Genomic DNA, 21,248 nt, shown 5'->3' on the forward strand with positions numbered 1-21,248 from the left:
GGACATAAAAATTTTAAAATAAATAATTGTTTTTACCTATTTGTAATGCTTTAATTGCGCAACTATATATACGAAAAGATGCTTATATAATGCTGTAAACGATATTTTTAACATATTGTTCACAGACAAGAGTGAAACAGTGGACTTAAAAACTATTACCGAATAAAAGAACGACATCGATATTGATGATTTAGTGGAAGAAGTGGCATATTTTAAAGAACTTTACTGAACATCTGATATCTTACAGAATCCGCAGAGCATGACAACCTTTTTGGATTGAAAATAACACCATATCGACGTTTACAAAAAATGTAGAAACGTTGCTTAAAATTTATTTAACTAAACCCATTAGCAACGCTTCAGGGGAAAGATCTATCTTGGTACTGAAAAGAGTAAAGTCGTATTTAAGGAGAATTAGGCAAAAAGTCGCCTGTCAAAATTTTCAATGTATTTTAAATTGTATTCATTTTTTTTCGAATCCTGAGGAAACTAATAAGTATATTTGAAAAATTTAAAAGCAGAATGAAAGATTATGTTATTACCGAGCACCGAAAGTCGCCTAAAATAAATAAAAGTGTCTTTCGAATCAAATATTTGCAATTAAAATCACACTAAATTTTCTTCTTTATTTTCACCCATGTAACTTATTAAAATAAAGAGTATAGAAGTTTTCAGGGACTTTCGGCACTCATTAATAATGTAATCTTTCATTCTTAGTTTAAAATTTTCAAAAATATTTATTACTTTTCTCAGGATTCGAAAAGAATGATAATACATTTAAAACACATTGAACAATTTGACAGACGATATTTTGTGCCTACGCCCTCAAGATATTCTTTAAATCAACAAAATCTGTCGTCTTTGGCTATTTTAAATATAGAAAATGATTTATTACAAAAATTGATACAAATGTAATGAATGATTTTAGTGAAATAAAAATAAGAAAAAATTTTTAATGTAATCTATCTAATTTGTTTTTCTTGCTAGACAAGGCGAAAACGGCGAGTTCGTTGGAAAAAATATTCCCATGAGATTTTTTTGCATAATCACAGTCGTGAGACATCCCAGAATAAGGTTCAAGAAGTCGCCCACGCGAAAAGTTGTCCAAATTTTTTTTAACGATTTTTTTTAATCAAATTGCAAAAATCAATGTTTTTGGCCCGAACAAATTTTTTTTAGATATTTCGGACCATTCGGGACAAAAAAGGTCTCGGTGTAATTTTTCTCTAAAGTTGATCGTGTTCGAGTTATAAGCAATTTAAAATTTGAAAAACGCGAAAATGGCCGTTTTTAAGACTTAATAACTCAGTTAAAAATTATTATTATGAAAGTCAGAAAGTAACTAAATCAAATTTAAAGCTCCCCCTACATGATCCTGAAGAAAGCTGTTATTTTTAATTATTAATAATGAGCGGTAACATCGTATTGACGCAGCTGTAAATGTGAGTGCGAGTGAGATTCGCCATTGGACTGCCTGAATGGCATCTCTTTCGTACTCATCATGGACGGCCGCCTAATACGTGCATGGCCCTCATTATTATTACTTAAAAATAACAGCTTCGTAATCAAATAATGACAAAAATATCTCCAGAATCTTGAAAGGGGGGCTTTAAACTTTGATTTAGTCACTTTCTGACTTTAATAGTAATAACTTTTAACCGAGTTATTAAGCCTTGAAAATCGCCATTTTTCGTTTTTTTTTTTTAATTTTAAACTGCTTTTACCTCGAAAACGATCAACTTTAGAGAAAAATCACAAGAAACCTTTTTTATCCAGAATGGCCCAAAAAACCTAAAAAAATTGTCCGGGCCAAGAATATTGATTTTTTGAAATTTGATAAAAAAAATTGTTAAAAAAAATTGGACAACTTTTCGCGTGGGCGACTTTTTGAATCTTATTCTGGAATGTCTCACGAATGTTATTATGCAAAAAAATCTCATGAGAATATTCTCTCCAAAGAACCCGCCGTTTTCGCCTTGCCTATACTAAGTATGTATAGTACTTAATTTTTGTTCTTTTCGGTAGAGACAGTATTATTTGTTTTATTATAATTATATTTTAGTAATTTCTGTATATATTTTAGTTATGTAAGTTAATTAAAAGTTTTTTATTGTTATCTATAATGTACCAATAATGTAGGTCTGTAGGTACTAACTATTTAATTCTTACTCATGTTTAAAAATTTATCAAAAATGAAGAACCATTTTCAATTTCGTTGCAACACGAAACTACAGCCGCATCATTATTCCAGTTCAATCAGAGAGTGCAGCAAGCACCTCTACCGGTTTCGAAACTTATTAGTCTCTCATCTCAACCAGTTATGGCTTGCAAATTGTAGAAGCCTCGGAGGTGTTACCAGAGAAGGTTCCCATTGTTTTCAGTCTGGTAAGATGTAGAATGACATTTTTGGATGTTGTTTTATGTGCTATTAGATTGAAAACTTAGTTTTTTAAAAATTTATATTTATTGTTAATAAAAATTTAAATTTCTGGTGCAAGTATATTTCTATTAAATAATTAATTCATTATTTAAACGATATTTTCTTATCATTAAATTATATTTAGGGGCCCGAAAATTGTGTAGTGCCTCAGGCCTGATTTGAAATAAAATAGGCTCTGATCTTCGTCTGTTTCTATAACTTGTGGGCTGTTGTTGCAATCATTCCCCGAGCACCTAGAACAAGTGGGATTGCAGTATAACTCCAATTTTCAAAGAAAATAACCAATTTATTTACTATAATAGACACAATTGAATAATTCTACAAAAATTGTCAGAGCACATGTTATTTCCTTCAAACTGTAGAATACACTGGCGAGGAAGCAACGAAATATACACACATATCGTTGATTGGGAAGAATAGTATGATATTTCAAAAACATTAAGTTTACAGAAAAGACAATTAAAGATTGAGATAGGTTACGAGATCGGATTACTTAAGCAATACAATATTAAATATCCTTTTCATCAGAATAATTAAAACTTACAGTATTAACTGACAATATGGGTTTTACATCCAATCCATATACCACCCCTAACTCATATTTTTCATCCCCATTTTGAGTTATGATACTTTGCTTTATAAAAATTTTGTACTATTTCATAATTATTATAAGGTTATTAGGGACAATAAAACGAAACAGTTTAAATGTTTTATTAGAGTTTAAATAACAATGAATGAAAAAAATCGCAGTTATAGTACAATACCAATATAAAAAAATAAAAAATTTGGGCTCCCATTAAAAAAAAATGAAAGTTTCTACAAGCGTAAAAATCCCTATAGTATTGTGGCATAACCGCTACATTTTTTTTCTTTTCAAAAAGAGAGAGCAGGCCAGCTTTCTTTTTTTCACTTATTCCCACTTTCTTTTTGTAAGCTTGTTTTAGAGTAACGTCACGTGCTGATGGAACTCGTCGTTCGCTTTGAAGAACGTTTATGGTTTTAAATTCCTGTTCTTTGTACGACATTTTATATAGCAGATGACTAGGATTTTCTTTGGTAACTTTTAAAACGCATATTCCTAAGAGAGGGACTGACCCACCTTCCTCCGTCTTAAAAGAATCCTTCATGCCCATATCATTTGATAGTTGTTTTAGATCAAAAAAATTCTCATGACTCATTGCATGTACGTTGAATGGATTTCCATTCTTCTTTGCTTGTCTAACCAATGTTACATATTGATCTGGTACGTAAACGTTCTATAACACTATATGTTCTATAAACTAAACGTTCTATAACAGAATGAACGTGGTCTCCCTCGTTCTGAGTATGACGACTAATTAAAAATGTATGAGTGATGGACCTAATATTTTCCAGAATAGAAACTGCATGGATGTATAAAGCAAATAAGAAGCGATTCTTATTTTGTCCGAAACAGTTGTCAGTATAAAATACATCTACCATTTCAGAATTTTTGGCGTTCACAGACTGCAAATAATTCCAAACGCACGAACCCACTTCATTTGCACCTCTGTGAGCTAGACCTTCGTGCCACATAAAGCACAATGCTTCCGTACTTTTAAACTCGTACAATGTTAAATTATACACACTTAGTTTTGATACATAATAAAAAGAAGACGAGTCCACTTGTGGACATGGCAATGCTGCCTCCATATCATAAACAGCGTCAATTTTATCCAGAGAATTTTTATTCATGTCCTTCTCTTTTCTTGCCAGTTCTTTGTCTTCAATATGGTTATTGTACTGTTCCTGAAGTTCTTGTGTTTCTACCTCGGAGGCATTAGTAAAACCCTAGCAAAAATCACACTTATCTTTTTTGGAATAAAAAAAGGTAAATTAAACTCTCCTTTGAATATATTGGAGTACATCAAGTAGTTTACATAGGTTTCCCGAGTTCTTTACAACGCTGCTCATAATCTCTGTGCAGGTCGGCAAGAGTTTTTCCTTCTTCAATGTATTCTTTCTTTGATTGAGATCGGCAGTAGTGGCTTTCCATTCGAGGAATAGATCGAATATGACTACGCACTTCTTCTTTCAACTCCTCAGGAACACTGCTATGTTTTTCATGTCTACCTCGATTATCTGCCTGTATTATTCCATTTACTTCATTATTTTGTTTGCGTAAAATGGTCTCAATTACTTGAGAATTAATGCAAAGAGTTGCCATAAAGTAGGATTTGCAAACACGAATTTTTTCTCCTGCGTATGTGAAAAAAAATGCGTTGTTAAGTATCTAGTAAGAAAAAAATATTTTAAGGAATATAATGGATAGAATAATAAAACGAAATAATTTCTTGGATTTGAGTTAAGTTATGTTGAAGACAAAACTATGTTAACTCAAAATGAAATAAAGATAAAATGCTCACAGGTGTACTTACTTTATTCAAGAGTATCATATTACTTGTAATCATCATACTGACCAAAATTATAATAAAAATAAATGCTGACCTGTTAAAGAAGAGTATGATATTTTGAAATATAATTCTCTTGCTCCAAAAATATTCACTAATAAGATGCAGTCAGTGTTAATATTTTGACTTATAACAGTATTGATTCATTAAAAATTACCTAAACTTAGCACCAACTGTAGACAACTGAGTTACCTGAGTCTTCTCCACACCGGTTGTGTGGAAGTGGGAGATCCCATACTTGGTCATAGAGCTCTCTAGTGCTTGTCGTTTAAACTGCACTTACAAAATACTTTTCTCCATAATAGATCTATTCATTCTGAGTAGTTTGTTAATATAAACTAAAAATGAACCATTTTTGACTTATAATACTATTCTTCGCAATCAACGATATGCAAACATATGCGCAGATGTTTCTTCTTTTCTGTCTCTCGATTTAAATAGAGAAAGTGGAATATATTATAACGTATTACTGCCAAAAAAATCGGTTCTTGTATACATTAAAAATACTCTATTATTAAGTATACTCCCAAGCAAACTATTCAAACTTTTCAAAAAAAAAAATTCGTTTTATAAATATACCTCCTTCATTTTTGATGATAAAATTTTTTCAAAAATGATTTTGTAGGACTTTTTGGAGAGCTATAAGACTATATAAATTAAATTCCGTAAGATCCCTTAATTTTTAAGTAGGGTGAGTTTAAAGGGCTCGAATAAGGAGGTGTTTGCTTGTAAATAGAGGTTTTAAGCAGCTATACCTCGCTACATATTCACTGTAAAGAAAAAATCTATGCACAGGTTAATCTTAGTTACTAAAAAAGATTCAATTTAGTACTCTATCATTTTTTCTTATCTCTAGAAAAAAGTAGGTACTGACCTTATTTTGATCGTAAGTCGCCCAATTTTTATGCTAGAAACTTTTTTTTGAAAGGTCTAATTGTATGTTGTTCTGAAGCTATTTCCTGGTGGTATTTTTACGATTAACTATTTAGATAGAAAATAAGCCACAATTAAATTAAAACAATAATTTTATTAACGTTTCGAAGCCCAAATCGCGTTTCGTTGTCAAAATACAAAATACTAGTAAAATAAACAAAAATTTTGTTGATAAGTAAAAAAAATTCTTCTAATAATTTATTTAATCTGACTCATTTATATTGGCAATTCAGACGTATAATATACATTTTAAAGTAGAAGACTTTAAAATGCTATCGCCAATATTTATGAGTTGCGTTGCTGGGACGACTTTACTAAAAGATAGTTCATTCGATTACATGAAATCAATTCCACCTCAAGAATATCCGTCACAAAAAAATCATAGCGTGTGATCTGTCTTTAAAAAGACAACAAAATGCAACGATGACAGTAAAATTCTCGCGTTAGAGATTCCATAGTACCTAAATCACTAGGGAAAACCAGGAAAAATAAACCTCGTGATACTATCCCGACATCGTAAGTATTTGGTCTTACATTTGATTTACTTTCAAAAAACTAATACCAAACTCTCACTTTAATATGTATAAATTATAAATAATATTATTAATACATAGATATACCTACAATAAGTAATACTAAAATGTAAAATTTGTACTAACTCGATATGTTATTGACTTACTAATCGTGGTATTTTCTTTCTATTGACTTCCTCTTTCAGTATGGGTAACCACATCCTACTGCATTCTACCGAGGAATTTGCGACACAATTGGTTTCATTTAGCATAATTAGAGCAGCTGCTTTAATTTTTTTAAATTATATACTTGAAAAAATATTCTGTACGTTTTCCTCGAAAAATGCAAAGTTTTTCCCTTATTTAGCTTTGAATATTTCAAAATATGCATTGGACAAAAAAGCTAACCTTTAACATGCCGTATCTCAGTTCGTATTGGTTGTAGAAAAATCATAAAAAAAAACGATTTTGTTTGTGTTTCAAAAAGATACAAATTTTTTTGATTAAATGTATACTTTTTGAGTTCTCAAAAACCCCTCTAAAAAGTCGATTTTTTCGTCGAAAAACTGTTACTTTCAACAGCAAATAATTCGAAAAATATTAGTTTACGAAGAAAACGTAAAGAACATGTTTTTCTTAGAATTACATTTTCCATCGATTTCCAAGTAATGAAAACTTCCCGCTCCCGAGATGGGGTGGCAACCACCCCTAAGGTTTTAGCGTACAGCGACATGATATAGAAAACGATCCTTGGGCTCTTGCCTACCTTGTGTGAAAATTTCAAGTAAATCCATGTGGACGAAAAAATTGCGAGCCAAAATGATTTGTTTCCTGGTTTAATACCCAGTAATAATAATAATACAATTCGTTTATAAATTCGCAAAAGTGTGTGTGTTATTGCGTTGCCGCTCCTGCAATACATAGATCAGACTTATCGATGGATCCTTATGTAGTTTTTTCTTCTGAATCCAAATCTGAAAACGGCATTTCGATATTTCTAACCGTTTTCGAGATAATCTACCTCAAAATCTAAAATCGTTTTATTTTCTGCCGACACACTACACGTCCAGCTGAAATCGTTGCTATTAAGTAGGCTAGTTTTTTAATTTCGATTTGTTAAGCAAAGCATAGGTTATTTACATTTGAGTTTGACACTTCTTGAATGTCAAACTAAATTTTAAATTAAGTATTAATAAAACATCAATGACATTTGATAGTGAATTTAATTATTATATAAAATAAATAAGATGTTCTAAAATACAATTTGAGTATACTTTAAAAGCAATAATTTATTAACAGCTTTAAAAACGTTTATACGAGTATACGGCCTCCCCTTTATAATAAATGGACTGTTCCATTTGCTATGAAATTAAAATATAGTCGGTTCGCTAAACTCGACACAAGTGGCTAGTGAGTTTAGTAGGTATGTTTTTTGTTTTTGGCCAATTTTGCCAAAATTGGCAAGATTACTAATTATTTAGTAATTATTAACTATTTAGTAATAATTTTTTTGTGCCAAATTGGCAAAATTATTCACTAAAATCACTAGCCAGTTGTGTCTGAGTTTAGCGAACCGACAGTATATGAAATAATATTGTTTGGTATAAAAAAAATTATGGTCTGATATGTGCGATTACATCCTTCTAACGGAAAAAAATTGAAGATTTTTCTCAAATTATGGATACCAACATTTTCATTTATAACTCTTTTATTTTTAATTTGACGCAGAAAAGTTATTCTTCATAAAAAGCTCTTCAGGTTCTAAGATTTATGATGCGACCATCATATATAAAATTTTAATAATTTTATACGGGGTATATAAAAAATATGAATTTCGATCAAGAGTAAACTACCTTTATAGTTCTTAACATTTAAATTAGAATGATATAATTTCACATTAAAATATAATTAATAATTCTAAGCTACTTTTCATAATAGCAATTTTCCATATTATGAATTAAAATACGTAAATTTAAATTAACAAAGTTTTCGTTACGATAATGCTCGCATTTTCAGCTTGTTAATTTCTAGAATCGCTTGTTTGTATGAATCAACTCTTACTAAACGGCATTGGGAAGAGTATACTTTACTAGTTGGAGTCTACTTTTACTAGTAAACCAGCCGTTTGAGTTGACTCGAACTAGGAATAGTGAACTCCAACTGGATAATCAACTTAAACTGTAACATATCGTCGGCTTAAGATGCAAATGGCCTAACTCCAAAAATTTAAATTATTCAGGAGATGCAAAAACTTGTCAGAATTAGAAAATAATAATAAAACAAGGTAAGTTTCCAAAATATTTTATTTTGTTTAATGCTACAACATAGAAAATACTTGCTCTTGTCAAAAATAGGCTTTATTCTTGAAAAATTGGGAGTTAGGTAATATGCGTTCCCTGAGCATGGGTTGGCATCAGGAGATAGGCAATAATCTAATTAATTGTGCAACTTAAGTATAAAAAAAATTTAAAGACGGCAACACAAGACAAAAGACAAAAAGAAAGAGGCATTTTACAAATGTGGTAAGTTATCATAAAAAAAATGAAAGTCCTTAGGAATTGACGATTTAAGGTCCATTAAGTGTTGAAATTTTTCCGATTTAATTGGTTTTGGAGGCGGATACATTAACGGCAACTCTTCTAAATTCCAGATTTTTTTATCTTTTTTCGTGATTCTGTAAGGCAAAGGCATCCATTATTCTGTATGCCTGATTTTAAAGAGAATTCCGTGTTCATTATACTGAAGTGCTCTAATGTTTGTTACAGTAGGATCACCTGACGATCTACCAGGACGGATGGAACTAATGTATTGAACTTCTTGAAAGTTTTTGAAATATGTATGATCCAAGTACTCCACCACGTAGGGTTTCGGATTTATACGAGCAGTTTGACAAATATTGACATAGTCTGCTGGGACATTTATGACTCGGTTTTTTAGTTTTCGCTCGATTGTGGAGTGCATTGAATCGCACTCCATTTGCGTATGCCCTTTTTCTAAAAATTTTTGCTCAATTGTAATCCCATGCTTTTGTGCAAAGTTGAAAAGTGCATTGGCAAGAATTGCATTTCTGTTTTGTCCAGTGCAACCATCACTGTACAAAATGACTTTACTAGTAGAGTTTTTTTGGGGTATAATATTAGTCTCTAAAAACTTGTAAATGATGGTAGCAAATGTGTTGGCAGTTAGTCCAGCATGACCCTCATGCCAGAGGAAACAATATCCATCCAAGGATTTAATGTCCATAATTGTAAAATTATGGACTATTAATTTTGTTTTATAATATAGAGCGCTGACATTAGATTTTGGACTCAGTAGAACTGATTGCAAATCCATTGAAAAAACTTTTACATCTTCTTTTGTTTTGTCAACCTCTTTTTCCTTTCGTGCCTCCTCCTTTTTCTTCTGATGTTCTTGATAGGTAGCTTCGTCAATATTACCAGTCTTGTAACCCACACACGTATCACATTCGTCCTTTTTAGGTGAAAAAAGTGCTAAATTAAAATCGTCGAAACTGTTATTAAATGCTGCAATAGATAGCGGTTGTGAATCGTTTTTTGTACACCAGTCATTCTTATAAAACCGGTATAATTCCATTTTTGTTTGCCAAGATCTTTCAAGGTATAATTTCTTTGTGCTCTTTCGACAATAATGTGACTCTAGTTTTGGAAGAACTGTAAAGAAATTGCACAAATTTTCTTTTTGTTTGTCGATTTTCGCTTTTCTAGGAATAACTATTTGGGAGGAATTATTATCACGCGTATCATTAAGGTCATCATCCACCAAATCATTTGCAGTGTGTTGTGATTTATTTTTTTCAATCAACCAATGTGCAACAGTTCTTGGTGCAACTGAAAGAGTATTGCAAAACATTGTTTTGCACACTCTTATCTTGGATGTTGTTTGAAGAAAATATATATAGGAAAATTCCCTTCTTGACTCGTTCTCTTTTTTTCGATCCCTAGCTCTTGAAGTACTTTTCTTTTCAACCAGCGTCCTTAGAAACAATTGTTTTTCGTTCCACAAAAAATTCCAAAATCTTGTAAAAATTTCTGTTCTTTGATCTTCTGTTATCTCATTGCACTTCATTACTGATTTCCCATTATTCATTACTGATTTACCACTGCATTTGCATCTCGGTCCTATAGCTTTTGCTTTTTTTTAATATCATAATTCCATTTTTCTTCTTGCTTTTGTTTTCCAAAATATTCCTTTCCTTCTTGTCTCAAAATCTTATTTTTATTTTTCTTCCATTCCTTTTGATCTACATGACGTCTCTTTCTGCGTGTCCGTGAAGGGGTTTGCATTGGAGTGTTATTTTGTAGCTCTTCTACTACTTCATTTTCACTTGAACTTGTTTCATTTTCACTGGGTTCATAAGATTTATCTGAACGACTAGAAGAAGCTTCAATAACTTCTTCTTCCAAAATGGAGGTTGGCACTTCTTCACCATGAATTGATTCTGGAACGAAATTCTGACGATCTTCTGGTTCAATGTTGATTTCATCTTCAGGAAAATTTGAGGAGATAAAATTCAGGTTAGCAACTTTTTCCTCAGCTAGGGTGAGTAAATCATCATCAGTAATTAAATTGTCGTCAGCTAATAAGTGGTGATTAGATGCTGAGGAGCTTGCTAGGTTAGTACGATCAGTTAAGAGTGTAGATAAATCCTTATCTTGATCAAAAGTATCACAAAATGTTAACAAATCTCTTGTTACATCGCTTTCGGCATCGCTTTGTCTGTTGGGCTTTTCCTGGATGTTTTGCTTAGCCAATAAAAGCATTTTCATCGCACGGGATTGCGGATTCATTCTGAAATATACAGCGTTAATTAGAAAGTATACTTTTATGTACCTAACTAAGCAAAAATTCAGAATGTTATTATAGGGAAAAAATATTAAAGGTAGGTACCTATGTGGTTTATCATCGAAACTATAATGGCCTATCTCCTATCCAAACTAAGTAAATATAAAATGAAAATTGCCTAACACGATATTTTAACATCAGATTTACCCAAGAACGCACAAAAATTAAATACTAAATTTATATTCTCTAGATAATTTGAACGTCAAAGGTAATTAAAGCATTAAAAAATTATTGATACTTACCTCAGATATTGTTTTATGCACATTATATTAAGAACAACAACGTTTCACCTGTTATTACCATTACACACTGGGAGTTAGGCCAACTGCGTATTGTTGAAAATCAAGCCGGAGATAGGCGAGTTTCGACTGGTATTTTGTCGCGGCATTTTTGACATTTCGGTTGTTAGGCGTATTTAAGTCGACGCGGTTAATTTTTATGAACCCAACCAACCTAAAATGTTAATTTGAGCTAAAAGTGGAGTTAGGCCATTTGCATCTTAAGCCGACGATATATTTATAATAAATATTCTTGGTAATATTACTTAAATAATTAATTAAAACATTTTCAGAAACGAGACAACCTTTTATTACCGGCTTTAGGACTGTTCTACTTAATACTAACGGGTGGAAATGTGGCTATATATTATTGGTACGGTGACGAAATAACATCAGAGGTAAGATAATTAAGATAAAAAATAATTTGAGTGGTTTTTTTGGGAATTACGGTTTTATAGAGCAAGAGCCCATGGCCGCTAGGCATTCCATATTTAATAAAAGCTGAAAGTTTCTCTGCGCATGTCCCCAATACAGGTAAAAACGATCAACGAGTACAAAGTTTGGATTGTGGTTATAGACCGGGAGATATTATACAGAAGTTCAGCCACGATTTTCTAAGTCCTGCCTTTTGCAATACTGGAAGGGTAGACGATGTACTTACAATCTGTGGAAACATCCACAAATTTCCTGTGACATTTTCCTGTAAAAATTAGATTTACCAAAAAAAATAAAAATAGGGTTTTGCGATGAGTTTCTAAGTCCTGCCATATCCGTAGATAGACAGGATACTATCGATTTTATGAAGAAAATTTTTTGGGCAGGAGGGTTGCAAACGGGGTAACGGAGTATATATGTATACAAACATGTAAGGAAAATAATGAAATTTTCATGATTTTCTAGGTCCTGCCAACTAAATATACTAAACATATTTATTTCAAAATGATCAAAAAAAATATTCGCATGACGTCTCCTAATGTTTAAGTATACTTGTCCCTTGGAAAATTCTGCGGAAAATTTTCACTCTGATTCCGTGATTTTTTTAGTCCTGCCTTTAAAAAGTTATAATACTCAAATACAATCAATACCTTTTCGGTACTCGGCAGGAAGGTTAAACGGTTCTTGTAAGACGGCAGGAGTCCGTAAGAAAATTCGTGAAGAAGTCAACGATTTTCTGAGTCATGCCATTTTGCACTTGTTTCAAAAATCTTAATTTAAGTCTATTTACAAAGGGGCAGGATGGTTTTATGGTTATTTTGTATACAGGGTGGGGCATTAGTGTCACAAAGTCCAATTACTCGTTTGTCGTAAGATATACGAAAAAAGTTATTTAGTTAAAACGTGGGCCACAGATAGGACTATGATTTAACAGTATTTTCTAATATACAGGGCTACCCGTTTTCACAGGGTGACACAAATTTATGTTTTTTTAAATGGAATACCCTGTATATTTTTTTCCATACCAAACCATTTTTGGATTCTACTCGATGTTCTCTTTAATAAAATATAGTGTTTTGAAATATTATACGAGGTAGTTTAAAATATAATTACGTTTTTTTGTTAATTTTGTAGGAACATTCACACCCTATACATATTGTTAGTGATTTGATATCCAAACTTCTATTAATTTATGTTTAAACGATTTTTAATATAGTCTACTATTGTCAGTTATTAATAGTATACCAAAATGTTTAATTTTAGTATACGGGGTTGGTTGAAACTCGGAATGAGTATTTTCTGAGTTTTCTTAAATGGGACACCCTGTATTTTAGTATTATAATAAAATGATATTTTATGGTACCTTTTATTTGTTAAGCATTTTCTATACCATATTTATATATTAATTTCGGCAGTAAATTGATACAGACAGATTACTCAGTTGGTTCTTGGTGTTTCTGAACAAGAATGTCACATTAGAACAGATCTTTACCTAGTGCTCGGGGTGACTAATATACACGCCATATTCTTAAATTTCGAGGCTTTCAGACACTAAAGTGATGCAAGCAGATTACTTGAGGAGTTTTGTGGTTGCTGATCATAAATACGCCATCAGAATCGACCTCCAAAAACTCTCTAAATTCGAGATCAGTCACCCTGGGCACCAGGTGCTCCGAGGGTCGGTTGTAATCTCATATTCGTGTTCGGCCATCCCAAAAACCCTCGAATAATCTGTTTTCTTTAATTTATTGCCGATATTCCACGAAACTCCAGATGACGTGCCTTAGCAGCAACTCTGGGCACTAGGTGATTCGGAGGTCGGTTCTGCTTGCGTATTCGTAACTCCATAAACCTCCCAAATAACAAAATTTTGCCCTTAATACACTGATTTTGACAGGTTTATGCACTTTTGGATGCATGTTATGCACTAAAATGCAATTTCCACCCATTTTTGTATTGTACACCTTTTCCTGATGTTATCCTGAACACAATGCAAAAAGTTGCAAGTAGGTAGATGCTGTATTTAAAAATCGATTTATTCTGGTGTTGTTAGTGTTAGTACATTTTGCTATCAAATATAGGAAACAATATCAGGACAATATCTACAATCCTCCAATATCAGGAAAACCAGTTGAGTGCGGCAACTTAGCGCCTGTTACACGCGTACCGGTTACATAGTTACATAGTACCGGTTTTATAGTATGTTACATAGTACCGGTCATAGGAATCTTTTTTGTCTTTCCCTTTTAGGTATTTTTGACACTATATTATTAAATTGTGAGGTATTCTAGTACTAAAAGGTACTCCTGATTTAAGTCAGTAGGATGCACGGTTTTCTGGAAAAATCCATTTTAAAATTTTTCGTTTGTTGAATTTGAAAAAAATTTTAAAATAAATAAAAAAAACGGTGTACTTGCCGACTTAAAGCAAGAGTAACTTTTAGTACTAGAATACCTCATAATTTAATACTCTACTCTCAAAAATGTCTAACAATTTAAAGACCAATAAGTTATGAGATAAAATATCCGTTGATATACCCAAGACGGATGCCTATGACCAGTACTAGAAATTCACTATTGATAAAATCGATTCATCTCTGGAAGAGAAATAAACGTAGCAGTTTTCGTTTTCCTAAATAGAATTTTTCTAAATTCTTTTAAACTCAAAAAACCAAAAAACGAAAAATTTTTCAAATCGATTTTTCTAGAACACTTCGTATTCTTCTGAGTTAAAGCAAAAGTACCTTTTTGCACGATTGATCATTTTTGACTGTTTACCGTGACAGATTTTACGTCAGTAGGTGACATTTACTAGCAACTCGACGGTAAGTAATCCAACTCGACGGTAAGTACTCCAACTCGACGGTAAGTAATTCACTTACCGTCGAGTTAAAAAATCTTTAATTTTAATTTATTTTTTGAAAGAATAAAGAAAACTAACGTATTATTTATTAATATTGAAACTTCTTAGGCCTATAGCCAACATTTTTTCTCTTCCAATACGCGATCAAAGTTGAAAACTTGGAAATATCAATGCCATCATAAAGAAAAACGGTGGATTTAATCATTGAATATTCTGCCCAGAGGCTTCCAGGAGCTTTCAACTGCTTATGCCTTTGAACGAAATATGCCAATAGAGTCTTTTCTTCGACTCTTAAATTCTTGCCTTCGCACCATTTTTTAAAACTTTGGTAGGTATTTTGATAACGGATTTTGGATTTTTCGGGAATAATTGCGGAACACCCTTCTTCCCAATCCCGTTCAATTTCTTCAAATTCACTTTCGCTCATATTTTAATTTATAATAATCAAAATTGTACTTAAAATTATTGACAACTAAATAAAAACTCAATTCTCCATTGTTGTTATGCACCCTAGTTACTACCTAACAACCAAAGTATCTACCTTGATAAAATGAATGAAACTAGTCAATATGACGAAAATGTTTAATTTTGTAATTTATAATGGTAGCAATCGTGCAAAAAACGTTATAAGCATGTCGAACGTTAAGGGTAACCGATCTCAGACAATAATTGGAGACAATTGAAGACAATTGTCTTCGATCGGTATAAAACCCTTACCGTTCTCCATACCTAATATACTATTTAGTACAAAACTATCCCAGAATTTAATAATCCAGTGTCAGAAATGCTTTAAGTTAGACAGAAAAGTTATTCGATAAAATATCCGTTTCCGTACCCAAAACGGACCCCTATGACCGGTAATAAAAATTGACAATAATTGATAACTGACATTTGACAATTGACCTCTGGAAGATAAATAAGTGTACCAGTTTTCGTTTTTCCAAATAAAAGCGTTCTGCAGCTATTTTAAAGAAACTAATTAAAAGACTTCGATATGTGCTTCTTCTAGACGAAGCATATCGAAGTAGAGATCGTCCGCCAACCAGATGGTCTGATGACATCAAACGGATCGACATAAACTTGATGCAGACAGCACAGGACAGAAATGCATGGAGAAGACTGAGGGAGACCTATATCCAGCATTGGATAGATCCGGGTTGAATTATGACGATGATGAATTAAAAGATGCCATCTTTAACCCGGGAGTAGTCGCGCTCACTTCTGTAACGTCGATAGTCGCGTGTGAGATTCTATCTCAAAATACGAATTTAAAAAAAAAATTTATTTTGTACAATTTTTATCTACTTTTTTTATTGAAAATATATTTCTAACAATTTTATTGAAAAAACCTGTGTTAACGGCCACCTGCCAACATCGGGTTTAAAAATTTCCCAAACCAATTACATATAATATGTAAACTACAAAAACTGGCAATACCGTCCAATTCTATATCGGCCAATAGTTCTTTCATTTTTAGTGGCCGTTACTGACAAATTTTACTGTACAGTAAAACCTGTGTTAACGGCCACCTGCCAACATCGGCCACCTGTCCTAACGGCCAGTTTAAAAATTTCCCAAACCAATTATATGTAGACTACAAAAACTGGCAATAGCGGCCACCTTTCTATATCGGCTAATAGTTCTTTCATTTTTAGTGGCTGTTACTGACAAATTTTACTGTATGTATTACGAAAAAGGATGAAATGTGAGATTCTATCTAACGGCGAGACTACTCGCGGGTTAAAGCTAATTGGCTCTCCTCAAGGCCATAAATTCCACAAAAAGAAGAAGAAGAAGAAAAAAAATTCCTACGCATTACTACACCCTTCCTCGAGGCACTTACGAAATTTTTTCAAAATTGCAAAATTTTTCATCAAGTTATCGCGAAAAAGGGTAAAAATTGAGATTCTATCTCACCGCGCGACTACTCGCGGGTTAAAGAGCTCTAGCTTTCCACGGAAGCATTTTTGAAATAGGTGAATTGAGTTAAATTTTCTTAAAATTATCTGAGGAATCTCCGGTTTTAGTTTGTTATGAGAGCTTCTGGACACCCTGTATAATATAATGGGTAGGTAAATTCCCTACTATAACCAATAAATTGTAAAAATTGTTTATTTACTTTTATTGCGTTTACTTAGATAAAAATATGATCAAATCACTTAAAATAAAGATGTTACAGTTTGTTATTAGATTTGAAAAGTGTGACATTATTCGGGAAAACAATTTTTAATAGGATACGATTGTTTTAATGATATACAAATTAATTTTTTGTATTATTCATCTTTGCGGTTATTCTGCCAAGTTGTAAACGGTTTTAGATTAGTGTTTTTTAAGCATACTCGACATGTTATGACTCAGAAAATTTTGGTGATATGAATATGTTTGTATAACACCCTTGAAATAATTTTACAGACACACAATTTAATTTTTTTATACGAAATAACTATACAACCATCCTGCCTCTTTGAAAATAGATTTATATTAACCTTCTTGAGATATGAGAGAGGGAAAACAGTGCAACAGATGAAGGAAATGGCAGGAGACCGGAAGGCGTGGAAGAAATGGGTAAAAGATGGATAGGTGATACCAAAGTCCGACGCTCTTATAGGGCATAAGGACAACGAGAAGAAGAAGAAGAAGAAGAGGTATGTGCAAAATGGCATGACTTAGAAAATCGTGTAATTTTCCACAAATTTTCTTACAAATGTTTTAACTATATATAGTAAAAAAGGTGTAACTAAACATCCTGCCATTTTGAATAATGTCTACTGAAATTATTTATTTTATAACAAAATTTATTTTATGACAGAAAATCACGGAACCAGAGTGAAAATTTTATACAGAATTTTCCAAGAAACAAGTGCAGTTAAACATTAGGTGACGTCATGCCAACATTTTTTTTTTGGTCATTTTGAAATAAATATGATTAATTTATTAAGTTGGCAGGACTTAAAAAATTATGAAAATTTCATTATTTTCATTACATGTTTGTATATCTGTATACTCCCTTAGTACTTTTGCAACCGTCCTGCCCAAAAAATTTTCTTCATAAAATAGATAGTATCCTGCTATTCTATGGATATGGCAGGACTTAAAAATTCATCGCAACTCCCAATTTTCTTTTTCATGGAAAATCTAATTTTCACAGGAAAATGTCACAGGAAACCCGTGGATTTTTCCACAAATTGTAAGTACCTTCTCTAACCTTACAGTATTGCAAAGGGCAGGACTTAGAAAATCGTGGTTGAACTTCTGTTAATATCTCCCGGTTTATTACTCAAGCAAGTAACATGAAGCAAAGGTGTGTAAAATATTATATTACTTTAGTTAAAGTATAAAGCTTAATTTTTCCATATTTTATTTAGAATAAAGGCGCATTCTCACGGTTCGATTTTAGTTGATCAACTTTAATGGCTCAACTAAAATCGGTCAAGTTTTTGTTCACACATTTCAAACAAAATTGAAGCAATTAGTTTTATTGAAATGGTGCCAAGTATAATAAATAAACGTAAAAGTATAATAAATATCATTATACTAAATCTACAATCAAGATGGAGTAGAAATAAACAAACCAAGACACGTTAAGAGCACACAGTAGCGATCAACAGGTAGCAACAAACGCGGTCCAAGATTGCGAAAGTCTGAGAACTTTCAAAAGTGAGGCAACAGTGCGTCGGTAATTCGACACTGACAGTGACGTTCATACTATTAAACACAATAATGTTTATACACATAGGCGCGAAATGTTGCCAAGTCAGTGACGTTTGATTTCTTGTCATAAAAAAATCGATTTTTAGTAGTTCCAATGTGACACAAAATCTAGGCACGGGATAAAAAAGTTTATTTGAAGAAAGTATATTTCTTTGTCTTTCTTAACCCTCCGTTAGGCGCGTGGTCTATAATCGTAGACCACTCTCCTTTAAGTGGTCGCCAATTGCATAAAACTGCACATACGGCCCCATCCCGCTTAGTAGCTGTCACTAATACTTCCAACTTACTCCTCAGTTTGATAAATGCCGCCGATCTGTTTGCATTATTTTTTTACCATTATTCAAAGAGCACTGGTCTACAACCGTAGACCACGCGACTAAGCGCGTTCCAGTTTTTAGTTGTATATATAAAGCTATGTAATATGTAGCCTGCTGTGTATATAAAGCTAATAACATAAATGAAAATGTTTCAAGAAGCGACTTCATTGAAAACTTAGCATGGGAACTAATCAAACAGCAAATTGAATATCGATCAACTATGCCTTCCCTGCTAAGAGAACTTAGACGACGAGCTCGCGTACTGCTCGGAGTTCAAGAAGTCGTACCCCCTTCCCCTAATATTCCAACAAATTACGCGGGACGATATTGTATTTGTGCATGAATTTGCAATATGTCAACAAGAAGGGCATGCCAAAGTTTTGACACATTTGCATTCAATGATCATTTTGGGGATATTTGCACTGAATGTTTGACGGACTAAAATTGTGCCACTTTGACCATTTAATTGTTTTGTTCTTTTTTTACTTTTTAGTTCTATTCTTTATTATTTATCCCTATTGGTCACTCTACAAGTTCAAAGATAAAAAATATTTGTGTTTTTTACTAAATTGAGCTTATTTTTGTTACCATTTTCATTTACTTGCGAATAAAGACCCAAAAAATCATGACCTTGTTTTTAATTTTACCACTGTCAAAATGAGAAAAGCCAAGGAACAAAATATATCTAGTATCAAAGTGCGAACATAAATAAACATGTTATTAACCACTAATTTGTTAATTTTGTCAAAATCCGGTATTATACGACAAAAAACTATTGGTCTACAATCGTAGACCACGCGCCTAAGCTTGTCAGCAATAACGACGCGCCTAACGTAGGGTTAATGACGGTACAGGCCCCTTTTTTCAAAATTTTATTTATTTATAGAGTAATTTTCACATACTAACATATTTCTGAAATTACGCTCTGTACCGCCATTTTTTATTATATTAACTACGAATATGTGTGCCCAATATCTCGACAAAATATTCAAAATTAGAGCCGCAATCTTGGAACGCGTTTGTTGCTACCTGTTGATTGCTACTGTTTGCTCTTAAATGCTACTAGAAACACTCCCAAACCATAATTTACAATGTATCAGGGTGTTTGGTAGGTCGATGGAAATTTTTTAAGGGATAATAGGGGACGCCATTTGCCACATTTTTTGCTAATAATGTATCTCTCAAACTGTTAAGGTTTCCGAAATAAAGTTAAATTTGTCAATATTCGAAATCGTCTATTTTATTTTTAAAAATAATTATCTAAGAGAGATACTTCACTGACAAACAAAATGCCTTACGTATTATTTGCTCAGATTTCAAAAACCCTTCGTTGTTAATGCAACTACAAACACAATTCGGATGTCAAAACAGTAAAACGCATCTTTCATACGCATATAATAACCATGTTTATAAACAAAAATAAACCACTTCATAGCAGGTAGATTGTTTGTTAGCATAGGTAGATTGTTTTTTGTTTGTTATGCGTTCGGAGAATGACGACAGCTGATGGAAATTTTATGCGAAGAGTCAGTGTTGTAGGTTTAAATTTTTATTCCATTCGTTAAACAGGGAGGTAGTACGCCTAGATAATTTTTAAACGTGAAATAGACAGTTGTCGAATATTGACAAATTTAACTTTATTTCCGAAACCTTAACAGTTTGAGCGATACATTATTAGCAAAAAATGTTGCAAATGGCGTCCCCTATTATCCCTTAAAAAATTTCCATCGACCTACCAAACACCCTGTATACATTGTAGATCCCAAATCATGACTTCCAAAATTTATACATTGTAAATTATGATTCGGGAGTGCTCCCAGTAGCATTTAACGTGTCTTGGTTTGTTTATTTCTACTGCATATTGATTGTAAATTTAGTATAGTAGGTTACTGATTCATCAACTCACGATGATTATGTTAAGACAGAATGAAAAATATAAAAAAGTCGTTTCTGGATACGAAATTGGATTAAAAGAAGAAATAAATGTGGTGTTTCAGAAAGTGCTAAAAGAATTTGCTTTAATAGATAGAGAAGGATATAAAAATCTGCAAATAACACTCTCTGACAACTTTAAACTCATTTTGTTGATTTCAAGGATAACTTTTTACGCACACTGATGAGATAACAGTGATTCAAGTCGACCAACAAATGTTCATATGCTTCAAACGTGATTAAACTTGTCTGAAAAATGTCAAGTTGAACGATAAAGTTTGACTCGATCAATCTTTTGTTGAATCGACAAAATCGGTTAACTTTAAAGTCTTAAATAGGAACCTCAATTTTTTGTTGGTGATTTGGATTCCTCACGTAAAAGTAGTAACTTTTATTTGAGATATTCTTTTCGAATTGTGGATAGATGGCGTAATAATCGGAAAAAATAATTTATCCTGCTACACTAGTAAATTATAGAAACTATCTAATATTTCGAGAAATACACTTCCAAATGAAAAACCAAAAAATACGTGTTT

General features: G+C 32.3%; 1 protein-coding gene across 1 annotated transcript in view; it reads left to right on the forward strand.

Annotated features, from left to right (window-relative positions):
* The window catches only part of LOC126886685 (odorant receptor 63a-like), a 51,780-nt gene that overhangs the window by 25,089 nt on the left and 5,443 nt on the right, over nt 1–21,248 (forward strand). Inside the window, exon 4 of the mRNA XM_050653682.1 lies at nt 11,749–11,853. Coding sequence (XP_050509639.1) covers nt 11,749–11,853 — 105 coding nt within the window. The remainder of the gene's footprint in view (nt 1–11,748; nt 11,854–21,248) is intronic.

The sequence above is a fragment of the Diabrotica virgifera genome, chromosome 6 (genome assembly GCF_917563875.1).
Source record: "Diabrotica virgifera virgifera chromosome 6, PGI_DIABVI_V3a".
Classification (NCBI taxonomy): domain Eukaryota; kingdom Metazoa; phylum Arthropoda; class Insecta; order Coleoptera; family Chrysomelidae; genus Diabrotica; species Diabrotica virgifera.